At 55.2% G+C, this 14,489-nt stretch overlaps 1 protein-coding gene across 4 annotated transcripts in view; it reads left to right on the top strand.

Moving 5' to 3' along the window:
- Nucleotides 1-14,155, top strand: part of Gramd4 (GRAM domain containing 4) — a 76,389-nt gene extending 62,234 nt beyond the window's left edge. For all 4 annotated transcript variants that reach the window (XM_029548150.1, XM_029548149.1, XM_029548148.1 and 1 more), the window contains 14 exons: nt 1,891-2,023; nt 2,595-2,620; nt 3,569-3,660; nt 4,099-4,190; nt 5,155-5,203; nt 6,167-6,238; nt 6,673-6,716; nt 6,783-6,892; nt 7,019-7,173; nt 8,401-8,545; nt 9,360-9,453; nt 10,193-10,277; nt 11,457-11,525; nt 11,919-14,155. In XM_029548150.1, coding sequence (XP_029404010.1) covers nt 1,891-2,023; nt 2,595-2,620; nt 3,569-3,660; nt 4,099-4,190; nt 5,155-5,203; nt 6,167-6,238; nt 6,673-6,716; nt 6,783-6,892; nt 7,019-7,173; nt 8,401-8,545; nt 9,360-9,453; nt 10,193-10,277; nt 11,457-11,525; nt 11,919-12,023 — 1,271 coding nt within the window. In that variant the 3' untranslated portion in view covers nt 12,024-14,155. The remainder of the gene's footprint in view (nt 1-1,890; nt 2,024-2,594; nt 2,621-3,568; nt 3,661-4,098; nt 4,191-5,154; nt 5,204-6,166; nt 6,239-6,672; nt 6,717-6,782; nt 6,893-7,018; nt 7,174-8,400; nt 8,546-9,359; nt 9,454-10,192; nt 10,278-11,456; nt 11,526-11,918) is intronic.
- The last annotated feature ends 334 nt before the right edge of the window (nt 14,156-14,489 follow it).

The raw sequence follows: 14,489 nt of genomic DNA on the forward strand, positions 1-14,489 counted from the left end.
GAGTGCTGGGATTAAAGGCCTGCGCCACCAGGCCCGGCTTAAGATATATTTTTATTTTACATGTATGAGTGTTTTGCCGTCAAGGGTGTCTGTACCATATAGTATCTGGTGCCCATGGAGGCTGGAAGAAGGGGCATAGAATCTCTCAGAACTGGAGTTACAGATGATTGTAAACTGCCATGTGGGTGCTGGGAATCGAACCAGTGTCCTCTGAAAGGTTAGCTGGTACTTCTAGCCGCTGAGCCATCTCTCCAGCACCCACAAACCTAACCTTGATTGTGTGGTCTCCAGGTGTGGTGGGCTATGTGGGTTTATTGCCCTCTCCACACTGTGGCCCTTGGTCAACCTCCAAGACAGGAAGGATGTAGTAGGGGAGAGGGACCACACCCTGGCTCTGCCACATCCTGGATAAATGAAGGAATCTGGCTATCAGGCAGATGCCTGCCTCAGTCTATCCCTGGACCTCAGCCATACACCTTGGAGCACGAGCACTGCTTCAGGCCTTTTCCTTCCGAAGAAGCTAGCTCTGCATGTGGCAGAAAACATCCCCCACCCTGGAAGTCAATCAGTGACCTCAGGACTTCAGAACCGGCTGGAGACCTGCCTCCTACAGGCAGATGGCCATGTTTCCTGGATCTGGGGTCCACAACCCATAGATAGACCCTGTCTGGTTTTCTTTTTTACATTTTGATTTCATGAGGCAAGGTCTCTCTGTGTAGCCCAGGCTGATCCTCCTGCATCAGGCTCCCTGGCCAGTGTTGGGACTGCTGATATTCTGCACCATGCCCAGCTGGGGCTTACACTTTTAATAGCTTTTTATATAGTTAAATGCTCGGGGGAAAAAAACACAAGGAAGGTTATTTTCCAGTAAGTGAACTTCTGTGTGTCCCGTGTGCATAAATAATCCAATGGAAACACAGGCTGACCGGTCCTTTGCCTCGCCTTTAGATGGCCTTTGGTTCCCATACAAGCTTCTTTGCCTACCTGGATCCACCTGCAAACCTTGGTGGATGGTAACAGAGCCAGCTAAGCCTTCAGGCTGTCTGGGTAGCCCCAGAAGACACATATCTCAGCCCACCTACTTCCCCCTACCCCCTAGCCTTCACTCTGGGACCTGTGTCCCTCAACTTTGTTTATATTGACTGTTGTCCACCCTCCCTGTCTCCACAGCACACCTGGTGTGTTTTCTTTAAGTTTTAATTGACATATGATATCTGTGTTTATGGCACCCCAGGTGTCTGGCCGGAGTGCCGCCTGCCAGTCCCAGGCTTTTAAATTATGGTGGAGCAGCGCCCCCTGCAGGCAACTCCACATCTTGTTTTCTTTAGGGCGCAGTCTGGGGGCACTGCCCAGCAGCCTCAGCCCTGGCCTTCTCTTGGGTTGTGAGACATAGCCGATCTCTGTGAGCTCACCTTGACCAGCAGCTTGGTCTCAGGGTCCTGTACCCCACTGTGCCCTGCACACACTGGCTGGGCCCCAGGACCTGGCATGGTGAACTCCCTCAGCCTCTTCCCATGGTCAGACAGGGACGGCCTGGACATAAGCCCGAGGCTGCTGGGAAATTGAAACCTGGAGATTGCTGCAGTCAAGTGTGAGGCTGAAGACATCATGAGTTGGAGGGTCTCTGTGGCTGGGTGGCTCCGGCCTGCATCTATTGGTTTGAACCTAGTGTCTTCAGGGAGCTAAAGCCTTCCTTCACAGGCTCTTCTGGCTGGGCCCTTCACATCTTGCTCCATAGTGGAACCTTCACTCCTCTAAACCTTTTCTTTATCCCCACCCAGACTCACATTTTCTGTGAGGCCCCATGCCTGCCTTACCTCTCCATCCAACCTCAGGAGGAACTGTGTGGACCCTGCAGTGCCCCTCTCTGATGTCTGCTCCTCCCCACAGAGCGCCGCAGCCAGGGCTTGTCCTCTCGTGTACAGAAGTGGTTCCATGAGAGGTTTGGGGAATACATTGAGGACTTCCGCTTCCAGCCGGAGGAGAACACAGTAGAGACGGAGGAGCCCCTCAGTGCCCGCAGGTAGGGGCACCTCACCGAGATCAAGGGCCCCCATGCTAGGACCAGGGCCCCGCACTAAACATCAGTGGGCCAGTCAGTCTTGATATCCTGTCGAAGGGGCTGCCACAAGCTCCTAAAGACCCCCTGTGCCCATGTTTCTGGACCACCTCCTCGGAGGGGCTCGTGGGAAAGTAAAATCGTGTTACACCCACGTTGACTGACTTGTGCTTTGTGACAAAAGTCACGTGAGGGTTGTGTGTGCCCGGTGTCCATCGTGGGGGTTGGATCACCTGGTCTGTATACAGAGGCGTTCCCGTAGACCCCAGGGGCTCTAGAGAACCAGCCCATCCAGGTGCCTCCTGAGCTGCAAGGGCACTCAACACTGTGCTCAGGTCACTGTGCTTTGTCTCCAGGCTCCTGAGGGTCCCAGGCCCTTGGATGTCCTCCTTGCTGCCCTCCTACTAAGTTAGTAGTGGTGTTTTCTCAGAGTGACATGCTGAGCCGTTGGTGACTTCACACTGACACCGATCTCTCTCTCTCTCTCTCTCTCTCTCTCTCTCTCTCTCTCTCTCTCTCTCTCTCTCTCTCTCAGGTTAACTGAAAACATGAGAAGATTGAGTAAGTACTGTGGGGCTTGGCGTGGGGGAGGAGAGGGAGAAAAGGGAGGAGGGGGGAAGGGTAGAAGAAGAGGGAGGGGGAGGAAGAGAGAAGAGGGGGGAGGGAAGGAAGAGATGGGGGAAGAGAATAGAAGGGAGGAGGGGAGGAGGGGGAGGGAGAAGAAGGAGAGGGACAGAAGGGGGAGGAAGCAGAAGGGGAGGGGAGGGGGGAGGGGAAAGGGGGAAGGGGGAGGGTAGCCTCTGTGATTGCGCACTGAATAGAACTCTCTAGAAAAGCATTTAAGGGCAACTCCTCCCCCATCCTCCCTGAGACAAAAGCTTGTGGTGTTGTGTGCCTGGGACGCATAACCTTCAGGGCCAACGAATGTTGAGCCTGCTTTGATCAACTCAGAATTTAGAGCAATGGTTCTCAAGTTTCCTGCTGCTGCGACCCTTTAATACAGTCCCTCATGTCGGCGACCCTTTACCATAAGATTATTTTCGTTGCTACTTCATAACTATAAATTTTGCTACTGTTACGAATCATAACCTAAGTATCTGTGCTTTTGGATGGTCTTAGGCAACCCCTAGGAAATGGTCATTTGACCCCACCCCCAAAGCGGTTCCAGTTTGAGAACCACTGATTCGGGATGAGATATGGCTCCGTCCTCTTGATATTCCTTCAGCCCCCCAGAGTGCCAAGGCAGTTGTCCTCGCTCTTTCTTCCCTGCCCCATCTCCTGCTACTTGTGGGCTTTGCTGGGGGCAGGTGGCATCTCCCTATGGGGACCACAGTCAGTAGTCAGGAGGGACACTGGCAGCAGGGACTCTCAGTGGGTTGGGTCTTTTTCCCAGTGCAATCAGTGAGCTGGCTTTGCTTCTGCCTTGGGGGCCCACCTGACCCCGCTTGCTTGTGTGCTACAGGGCAGGCTGGCGCTGTGCTGACTGTCGCGGTCTGTTCTGCCCCCCAGAGCGCGGTGCCAAGCCTGTCACTAACTTCGTGAAGAATCTGTCTGCCTTATCTGACTGGTACTCCATCTACACCTCCGCCATCGCCTTCACGGTGAGTGTCCTCCCGGGCTGGGTTGGGCCAGCGGGACGCCTGGACCAGTCTCCCCCGTGAGATCTCTAGGGCAGACCCCAGACAATTCTCCTTTGGGCTCTAGGCGTGATCGGCTTCAGTCCCTCCGTCAGCGATATGGGTGTGTGCGGTGGTGAGCCTCCTCATCAGCTGGCAGAACCCAGGCATGGGAGTGACAGCTGGGGACAAGCAAGACCTCACACACAGCCTGCCTGAGTGGCACTGTCTCTTAAACCAGAAGCAGCCTTCCCGACTGCCCCATCCCACATGTCCTGGCTCCCTGGACATTTGTTGAGCGGGGACTGGTCTCCCTTATTGCTGGGAGGAAGCAGGAAGGACACAGCGTGTACCAGAGCACCGTCTGCACGTCCCTCACTTTCCGACACGTCCCTAACCACGCCCCTCATGTCTCACCCTCAGGTATATATGAATGCAGTGTGGCATGGCTGGGCCATCCCCATGTTCCTGTTCCTAGCAATTCTGAGGTTGTCCCTCAATTACCTCATCGCCAGGTAGGTGACCTGGGCTCTTGCGTGGCTGCATTGCACACGGCCATGCTCGGTGGCCTGGTTCTCCATTCTGCTGTAACACAAGCTATGCCATGCAGTCATGTTTGTGGGTGGTCCTCCGAGAGGCTCTGGAGACCTTAGGGGGCAGGCAGTGGGTGGCTTAGCTTCCGTAGCACCCCAGCCACCTCCCTGGGGTGCTGCATGTTTGGCAGGAAGTTCTCCCCAGCCCTGGGGTGGGCGGAACTGCAGGGAGCTGCACCCCCACGAATGTCCCCATGGCTGTTTGTTATAAGAAGGAAGTGTTGAGCAGGCAAGGTTAGAGTTGACAGTGTTAGCCGCACGCACACACACACCTCCATGGAGGCGCTTCATTCCAAGGCTGAGGACATTCCCTCTGTCACTCTGTGTCCTCACTGAACATCCATTTCTGGAGAAGCCACTTCTCCTGGGTTGGGCTTTATCTGGCTTGAGGTAGAGTCCTTGACTCCAGATTTCCTCTCAGCCCCTGAGAAGGCGACACGTCCACATACCAGTCAGTCTTCGCCATCCACGTCTGTGCCTGTCTCGGGAATTGATTTGAAAATGATTTTTGCAGGAAACACTGAAATGCCCCTGAAGGAGTCTTAAGTCCCCATTAGTCCACGGCCCCTGATCGCCATCAATCCACTAAGAGGCATTGCTGATGTCAATAAAACTTTATTAACAGACCAGTCAGCAGGCATGATGAGCTCAAACAGGCAGTGTTGGGTTTCTCCGTACCCACAACGGCTGCCATGGCATAGGCACCAGCAGAGGAGAAACCAGTGAGATCCCAGAACCGAGCAGCCCAGCCTCCGGGGTCTCTCCTATGTGCACACCCTGAAGGAGCAGATGGCCCCTACTCTAGCTGGAAACTCAGCTGGTAGCTCAGTGTCGGTCCCCCAAAGGTGACGTTGTTCTCACAGTTGTGGTGGCTCCTGCTTTTCAGGGGCTGGCGGATACAATGGAGCATTGTGCCGGAAGTGTCTGAAGCTGTGGTGAGTCCTGGGGGGCGGGGCAATCTGTCCCTCTGTCTTAAAAAGTCAGAACTCATAACCTGGGGCCACATCATGAGGAGTCCATGTGAGCATCCTGCCTTGCCAGGTGCCAGGCATGCCAGCCCTGAGCTCCAGGAGGCTACTCACTCAGACACTCAGCCGGGTCAATCTTCGATGTCTAGAAGCAGATTGCCCTGCCCATCTGTCTGGCTGACCTTTTCTACCTGGGATTGATGTAGGGGCAAGAAGGGAATTATTATAGCCCCCATATAGCTAGTGGGTAGGGAGGCTAACAGGATGCCAGACAAGTGGCCATGGCTTTGTCCTGGACCTCCTCTGTCTAGCCCCTGACTGGCTTGTAAATAACACCCGCAAAAGGGCCATTCAACTCCCTAAGGGGTTGTGATGCCCAGGCTGAGAACCTCCGCTCTAGAGTCTAAAGGGACTGCTGAGCCTGTGGGACAGCGGGAGGCCACAATGCCTGTAGGCATACTTAATATTCCGTGGAGTGCCTAGGGATTGGGCAGTCTCCAATAAGGCAAGCCAGTGTCTTGCCCAGCCCTAGGACTGGGGGGAGCCATAGGAGATTCTTTACTGAAGCAGTAGTCATGTGAACTCAAATGGGCCTGGCCCCAGTTACCCTGTCTGTCACGGAGTGAATGGAGGGTGCTTTTGACAGGATATACCACTGCAGTGAGCTGGGAGGGTGAGTCAGGCCTTTTGTCCAGCACCATGTATGCTCACCCTGTGAGTCCCCACAGCCTGCTACCCCCTGCACTGGGGCAGGCACAAGGAGAGACTCTACCCCGAGCCCAGCAGATGTGCTTGCACCCAGCCCTCCAGCTGTATTGGACAGCGGTGACCCTCAGACCCCCGGGGCTAGGAGTCTTCATGCCACGTTGTCAGTAATTTCTCTGAACTGTTAAATTCCAGTGGAAAATTCTCTCTCCCCTTTGACTGAAGGAACCCGCAAAGGAAGATCTGACCGTGTCTGAGAAGTTCCAGCTGGTGCTGGATGTCGCCCAGAAAGCACAGGTACCCCCTCCGAGCTTGCCCAGTACCCTGGGAGGGAGGGACCCTCATCCAGAGGCCTTCCAGGTCTGCTGTGGGTTGACACGCCTCTTCTGGTCCATCTTCACTCCGGTGAGGTGGCAGGGATACATGGCTTCCTGATGAATCTCTGGCCTTATGTGGACAGAGCCCGTCACCCCCAGGGCTGAGCACCCCCAGAGCCCCTCACCCCCAGGGCTGAGCACCCCCAGGAAGTCAGAGTTGAACATCATCTGCCCTCTTCATTACATCCAGTGAGCTTAGCTTTAGAACAGACAACCTCAGACCCGGGAGTGGAGGAGTAGGACCTCCGGGCTCTGGTGGTCCTGGGCTGTGCATTTCCCTGGTGCCTTCTGGGTGTGTCTGCGTGACTGACAGGCCCTCGACCTTGTGGTCACGCCAGTTTCTTCCTCATGCAGAATCTCTTCGGCAAGATGGCCGACATCCTGGAAAAGATCAAGAAGTAAGTGGCTGTCCCTGCAGCGAGGGTGGTGTGCACCACCCCACCTGACCTCCATCTTCCTTCCAGCTTGTTCATGTGGGTGCAACCTGAGATCACACAGAAGCTCTATGTCGCTCTGTGGGCCGCCTTTCTGGCTTCTTGCTTCTTCCCCTACCGCCTGGTGGGACTTGCTGTTGGTAAGGAAAAAAAAAAAAGGCCGCCACCGTCCTGGGAAACGGTTAGAGGAAGTGGCACACAAGATGGGGGGATGGTCCAGAGTGCCCACCCTTTGTCTGCATGAGTGTCCCTTGCTCTCTCCTCAGGCCTCTATGCTGGCATCAAGTTTTTCTTAATTGACTTCATCTTCAAACGCTGCCCAAGACTTCGAGCCAAGTACGACACACCCTATATCATCTGGAGGAGCCTGCCCACTGACCCTCAGCTCAAAGAGCGTGCTGGTGCCACCGTGTCACGCAGGGTGAGTCCCCCAACCCCCACCGCCCCGAGGAGGGTGCAAGCAGAACCGTGAAGCGGATGGACCTCTGGTTCTGCATCTGCTCAGGTGGAGCCTGGTGTTTTCCAGATCTTAGCAGCCTTTGAGATAGACAGTGGAAAGCACCTAAGGTTTTCCCCTGTGACCACTCCACTCTGTACCTCAGGGACAGCCAGCCCTGGGAGGAGCGGACCAGTGTGTTCTCCTCAGGGTCTTAGCCACGTGAGGTGCTCAGGCCCAGCAGTGTTCTCCGGGACGTGTAAGAAGATACATTAGAGCCTCCGTATGTGTGTTCTCTCAGGAGGGGGTGCCCCAGAGACCTGCTGCTTTTTTAAAGAGTGAAACACTGAGTTGGTTTGGGATGGTCACACTCTGAGGCCCAGGATAGCAGAAACTTGGGAAGCTGAGATCAGCCATAAGTTAGAGCAGCCAGGCCTGGAGAGGCACCGCTGGGTCCTTCCCAACAAGTAGAGGGTCACCCAGGACACAGCTTGGCTTTTGGGGACAAATCGAGGGCCCATGTTAGCCCTGGACCGGCTGGGACAGGGACTTCATAGGGCTCAAAACCACATATTAGCGAGGACATGGCTGATATGCCCTGGTGGAGGCTACCCCACTTTGTCCCCTGTGTCCCACAGGCCTCATGTGTCTGTGCTGGACCGTGTTCAGCTCTTTGCGCTTACAAGTTCACATCACACCTACTCCCCCCCTCCCCTTTTCTTTTGCGACGGTCACATGTGTGCTTGTTGTCTCCTTTCTGGCTAGCTGTCAGGGCATGACAAAGTACTGTGTCCGTGTGGAAGCCCCCTTGGGCCTGCCATGAGCTGATGCTATAACATTGCCGTGCTGTGATCGATTTTCTAGACTCGTGTGGCCAGTTGACTTGTGAAATGTCCATTTTAACTGCCCTAGTGCAGAACCCATGCCGGGCAGCCGTGTCCTTGGGTGTGCTGGGGCACAGGCTTGGTTCCAGCCCCCGTGCGCATCCCTGGAGGCAAAAGTATCTCATCTAGTCCAGGTAGCAGGCAGAATATATCCAACGCAGGACCAGCCCTGAAAGGGGCTGTGGGAGCTATACCCCACTTTTTTCAGAGGGGATCGAGCCTATCAGTTGGCAGCTGGTATAGGCAGGCAGGCCGGTGTGTCCCCGTACCAGCAGCGGGTCCAGCTGCCTCTCGCCAGAGCCTGACCAGGACTGTGTGCTGTTGGCAGCTGCAGACAGCCTCATCACGGAGCTACGTCTCCAGTGCTCCAGCTGGTCTGAGTAAGGACGAAGATGCCGGGCGCTTCCACAGCACCAAGAAGGGAAACTTCCACGAAATCTTTAACTTGACTGAAAACGAGCGCCCACTAGCAGGTGAGCATGCGATGAGCCCTTGACTCAGCCTGTCACAGGAGTAGAGGGAAGACTGGGGCAGGGTCTCAGGCCACACGGGAGGCATGACCCCGCCCCCAGGGCAGGCTGAAGAATAGGCCCAGACTTACTTCCCAGGAGAGGCGACATAAGAGTGTGGGGTCGTGGGTTGTTCCAGGGATCAGGAGGAGGCATGACATCATAGTCCCTGAACTGTGTTTTCAGCGTAGATTCAGGTGGGCCTCCTCGAAGCAAGAATCCCCAGAGTGGGGCTCAGCCCTGCCTGCCCACTTGCTGGGAATTCTCATATTATTAGCATCAAGGTACCAACCTGATGCCAGCTCAAGCATGCCCTGACACTTTCTTTGGCTTGAGTGTGCATCCTGTCACAGATACCTCAAGACTGGGTTGTTCAGTCAGCCTTCTGGAAAGGTGTCCAGTAAGTGCCCAAGATGCAGAGTCTCCTCCTGTGCTACAAGTGAGGTGTGGGGAAAGCTGCCTTAAGTCAGTAGGGACTGCAGCTTGGTTTGGTTACAGTCAGAAGAAAGCCCCTCCCCCCACACACACTAGGCGACCTCACTCCTGACAGGTCTCCCTCCCCACCCTCCGTGGGCTCTGTGTGTATTCCCGGTGCTGGGATGGAACCAGGGCTGGCCTGTGCCGGGTGAACACTGTGTCCCCATCAGCCCACACTTGGACCTGTTCTGCTGGTCCCTCGTGGATGTGGTTACATCTTTAACGAGTTGGTGCTGCCAGGCACCAGCCTAGGTCAAGGCCCGGGTAGAGAAGGAAATTCCAGTTCCATTTCCTCCATCAGTGTGCGAGAATGGCTGGCGCTGCTGCCTCATTAACCGGGACCGGAAGATGCCCACGGACTACATCAGGAACGGGGTTCTGTATGTGACAGAGAAGTGAGTTATGCCACGGGCCCAAGCACGACTGTCGGGGAGGAAGTGGGAGGGGGTCCTCCCTGGGTCCCAGACACACGCCCAGGTCCAGCAAGCCGGTTCCGCAGCGCTCCGGCCCAACCTCTGTTCCACACACTGCCTAGCTCTCTGGACTTCCTGACTCCATTCCCGGGCCAGCCCCACCCTCCCTTGGGATGCTTGTGTGGGGTTCGTGGCTATTCAGATGGACAAGGGGGTAGAATCTCTCAGGAAGTGGACTTTACAGTGACCTTTGAGGGTCCAGTCCATGTGGCTTGCTGCCAGAGGCTAGGCTAACGATGACTTTGGCCTTTCTCCACCCCGTGGGACTACAAAGCACTTTGTCCATGCTATGCCTCAGCACCCTGTGGGATCTGAGGGAGGGCTGCAGCAGGGGTAGGGTATATAAGTGGTTATCCTCTTGGAACCCTTTACCATCCTGTCCCCCACACCTACAGCCATAGCCCCAGGTCCCTACCTGCTCACCCTGTCAAAGGAGTCCGCCCAGGAAAGCCTGGTGGGACCTCAAGATACCTTCCCGCCACTCCCGTTAGTGGAGAGGCCTAGCTGTAGCTCAGAGAAGTTCAGTTTCTTCCAGGTGCTGAGTGTGGCGGGTCACCGACCACCCACGGGGGCTGTGGTGGCGGTCGGGGAGGACCCTACTTAGCAGGAGCCCCTCTGGCCTGGTGGCCACCCCATGCCTCTGCGTTTCCTCCCCCTCTAGTTACCTGTGTTTCGAGAGCTCCAAGTCTGGGTCATCAAAGAGGAACAAGGTGATCAAACTGATGGACATCACAGACATCCAGAAGGTGGGTGCCCACCCATCCCGCCTCACTTACAGCCTGGGGAGTCAGTGGGTGCCCGCCTGTCCCACCTCACTTACAGCCTGGGATGTCAGTAGGTCACAGAGATGGAGAGGTCTGTGGGCATGAGCCCAGGGCTGGGGGGGGGGGGGCAGTGTGATCTCTTTCTGAGATAGTTGAGTACCTTGGACCACAGTGCAGTCTCACTTCTCCACGTCCCTGGGAGTCACCACCCGGCCCGGTCAGTATTCTACATGCAGAAAGGAACAAAAGTGACGTCTGCCCAACCTGCAGGACTCACATCCCCACCCCCACCCAGCTTCTCGGATCTCATGCAGCCCAGGCTAACCCCGAAGTCAGTTGTTCGTTTGCTTGCTTGTCTCGTGGGGTTTTTTGTTGTTGTTATTATTGTTCATTTGTTTTTGTGTATACTGCTGGGAATCAAACCTAGGGCTTCGTACATGTTAAGCAAGCAAGCTGTCAGCTGAGCTGCATCCCAGCCCTTGCTGTGTCTTGTAAGGAGAATCAGACCTTCTGCCTGGGTCTGAGACGCCCCCCTCCCGCCAAGAAATGTTGGGGTCCTGCCACAGGCACTTACAGACATTTGTACACGTGGAGTGAGGCTTAACGTTTTTCCCAGGGGTTTGGTAGGTAGAGTACACAGTGTCTGGCGGGGTTGGGGGAGTAGATCAGAGGAAGAATGAGGGTTCAGAGGAATGTTGAGCATGGGACCAGGCAGCTCCCCCAACTAAGTAGCCTGGGTCCCCCAAGCTGGCAATAGTCGGGAATGGTCCTAGTACAAGAAGGGTCCCCCTCTGTTGCCTTGGTTCAGCCCACGGCTATCTACTTACTCCCCGAGGTTACAGTCAGGTAACCAGAAGGCACACAGTCAGGCCAGGGCCAGGATCGATCATCCTAGCCTAGCCTTAGGGACCAGCCATGCTGACAGGTGGCCTTACACAGGCTATCAGCCACGTCGGGAGTTGGCGGGGGAGGACGGTACAAAATCAGAAGACGCAGCCTTTTACCTCCTGTTGCTGGGATGTCCTAGGCCTGCCTCTACAGGTTTGGTGTCCATGTAGGAGTGTATCCTGTAGGAGGAGAATGTCCTAGACACGTGGGGGACTAGCTTCCCCTCCGTCCTTAGGAGAAGCTGGTGGCAATGGCTGTACTCTTTCATTTCAGTACAAAGTCTTGTCCGTCCTCCCTGGCTCAGGCATGGGAATTGCTGTTTCTACACCATCAACCCAGAAAGTAAGTACCCGGCAGGTGACAGCCCCCCCCCCCCCGCCCCTACCCCGGGTCAGGGGACTGCAGTGAGCCTCCCTGGGCTGTGGTTTCAGCTTGAGGGGAAGTTCTCATCTCCCTCAACACAGGACCCTACTCCATGGACACAAGGTCCAGAAAGCTTAGCTTGGGTGGGCGCCATACAGTTACAGGAGTCTTAAGGGAACGGATCCCGCAAGCATTCAAGGAGAAAAGGCTGGGTCCTCGGGCTAGGGTCTTCTGGGTGAGAAGAGTATCTGTTCATCTGCCGGGCCGTCTACACCCTGCCTGGCTACTGCCCTTGTCTGATAGGGGCCATAGTAGCCCCCCAGCCTGGCTACAAAGCGCTCATTCGCCCACAATCCATTTCTTCTCCACCAGCCCCTGGTGTTCGGTGCCATGGTGCACAGAGATGAAGCCTTTGAGACCATTTTCAGCCAGTATGTGAAGATCACGTCTGCAGCGGCCTCTGGCGGTGACAGCTAGTATTGACTCTGGGGTGTGTCGCTGGAATCCTTTCCAACCGCTGGCTGGAGGAGCGGACGTCCTCGCGGTCTTCGGCAATAATTCTCCTGGACTGTGGCTGGTTCTATTGGCCTAGGCTCCGCAGACCAGAAGGGCTGGAACTGACATGGAACGGTGCTGGGCTGGCCCGTGCCGAGCGCATGAAGCACCTTCACGATCACCTGTGGACACAGGTGGGCAGAGGACCCCCTTAACCCGTCTGAAGGATGGCACACAAGACACTGGTCCTCGGGCCCTGCCAAGCACAGCCCCTCACTCTCCTTCCGAGCCTGGGTGCAGACCTAGCCCCTGCCATCCTGAGAGGCTCCTTGGTCTTATGACCCCTGTTCTTCAAAGGCTTTTTCCACCAAAGCCATAGCTGGGAATGGTTGTGGCCCCTTCCTGCAGGGGTGGTAAGACAGAGAGAAATGGTGGGGAGGCCCCTCTCCAGTGAAGAAATGGTCAGTCGTCTCACCCAGCCCTCAGACCGTCCTTCCACATTGGACTTGCTGTGGGCACTCCGAGGCTGTCGGTAGGGCCTCTCAGGGCTTGGTGTTTTGGGGGGTACCTCCCCCTCCAATTTCAGTGTCTGGGCATGAGCTATCACTCATCTGGCTCATCTCGGCCTGATGACACTCCAGCCAAGAGATCAGGCCAGTGGTTGGTGTCCTGAGAGGGTCCAGACTGGCGTGTCGGCAAAAGCACATCTTTTTAACACTGCTCTTTGGAAGGTTTCGGGGGCGGGCATTCTCCACCCTGCTGTTAAGTGAGAGACTCCACGGTCATCTGGCTGGCGTTTGGCCTCCAGGCTGCAGTCACTCTGGGTAACCAGATGGGTTCAAGGAGCTGTCCCAAGAGGCTCTCGGGGAGTTATGGGAGGGCTCTGTGCCACAGCAGACAGCTGTGGGCAGAGCCTGGACGTTGGGGGCTGGAGTTGCCCTGTCCTCTAACATCTAACAGTATTGTCTCTTACTACACGCTCTGCAGGGGTAAGACAGATCCCATCCTACCCATGCTCCCTGCCCCGACAAAGGTGGAGACTTCACGGGTGGGTGATCTTGCAGGCCTGGGCCTCTGAAGGGGACAATCACTATGCTACCTGTGAATCTCCCAGGTGGACCACTCTTGTCTCCTTCAGCTTGTCCCAAGTCCTTCAGATGTCACTGAGATTGCTTTTTTGAAGAAACAGATTATATTTTTTACAGAGAGCAAGCTGTCTTTCTTATTTTTGTACCATTTTTCAAATGTAATTTTTACCTTTGCTCTGTTTGGCGGTGTAGGTATGAGGCCCGGTGGCTTGGGCTCATGACACCTCTTTCCCAGGGGACTTCAGGCCACACACTGGGGGTGGGAAGGGCTTGCCAGGCAACCAGATTGAGCACACATACCACTCCAGCTGTGCAGCAGAGGCCACACAGCTTCAGGTACATAGATGGAGGACAGGGATGCGGGACCCTCCACCCAGGGCTGTGGCTTGGGCCCCTGGAATATGCTCGTGCTATGAAGAGCACAGAATGAGAGAAGGAGCGCCCCAACATGCCAGAGGGGAGGCGACACGGCCTCTGACCTGTCCATGAGGATGGCTTCATGGGTGATAGCCACATGTGGTGGCTAACACTTCATGGACCCTGGCAGTGCCCGGGTCAGTGAGTGTTGTCACCCCGGTGTGCTACAGAGAGGCCTTAAGCGGTGCAGGCTTTCGGGGTGGAATACGTGGTTTAGTTTGAGTCTCTTTCTCTGGGAAAGAGAGATGAAGACTGACCATGGGTCAGGGCAGTGGGTCAGGGAGGTGATGGCGGTGGCCCCAAGTTCCACAATAAGCCACTGGCAGGTCTTCGGGTGGAGCTTCAGGGGTCAGGGCTAAGCCAGGGGCCTATGCAGCTTCTAGGCATCCTTACAGAGACACTGGGGTTTGTAGTAGATTGTGTGATCTGGGCAGGTGTTTAATTGCTCACTAATCACTGACCTAGAATGTTCAAATTTTGTATGTGTAAAGCTTGAGTCTGTTTTGGATCTGTATATAATTGTTACTGGTGTAACTTTTGTTCTACAAAAGGATCATATTCTATAAAGAATTGATAGGGAAAAAAATCTGTCACTTTTTTTTTAAAGAAAATCTTGTTTAGATACAAAGTCTTGTATAAATTATAATTTTTATTTAATAAACCTAAAATGCTCTGTGCTGAGTCTGGGGACCCCTCTGTTCTTAGCTGAGTGTGTAGATGGTTGGTAGAGCAGCTGGGTACACCACGCCAGAGTCCTCGTGGCCACTAGTGCCGTTCGGGTCTGGCACAAAACTGTGAGACGGAAGGCTTGGCTGGGTATGAAGTGGGATGGGGAGTGGGTGCTGATTGCTCTACTGCGCCCCCTGGTGTGAGAGAGGCTAAGAACAGGAGGTAGTCCCGGGGTCCCAGAAGACAGGCCAGAAAAATAGCTGGCCCTGGGTGT

This window comes from Mus pahari, chromosome 17, assembly GCF_900095145.1.
Source record: "Mus pahari chromosome 17, PAHARI_EIJ_v1.1, whole genome shotgun sequence".
Taxonomy (NCBI): Eukaryota; Metazoa; Chordata; class Mammalia; order Rodentia; family Muridae; genus Mus; species Mus pahari.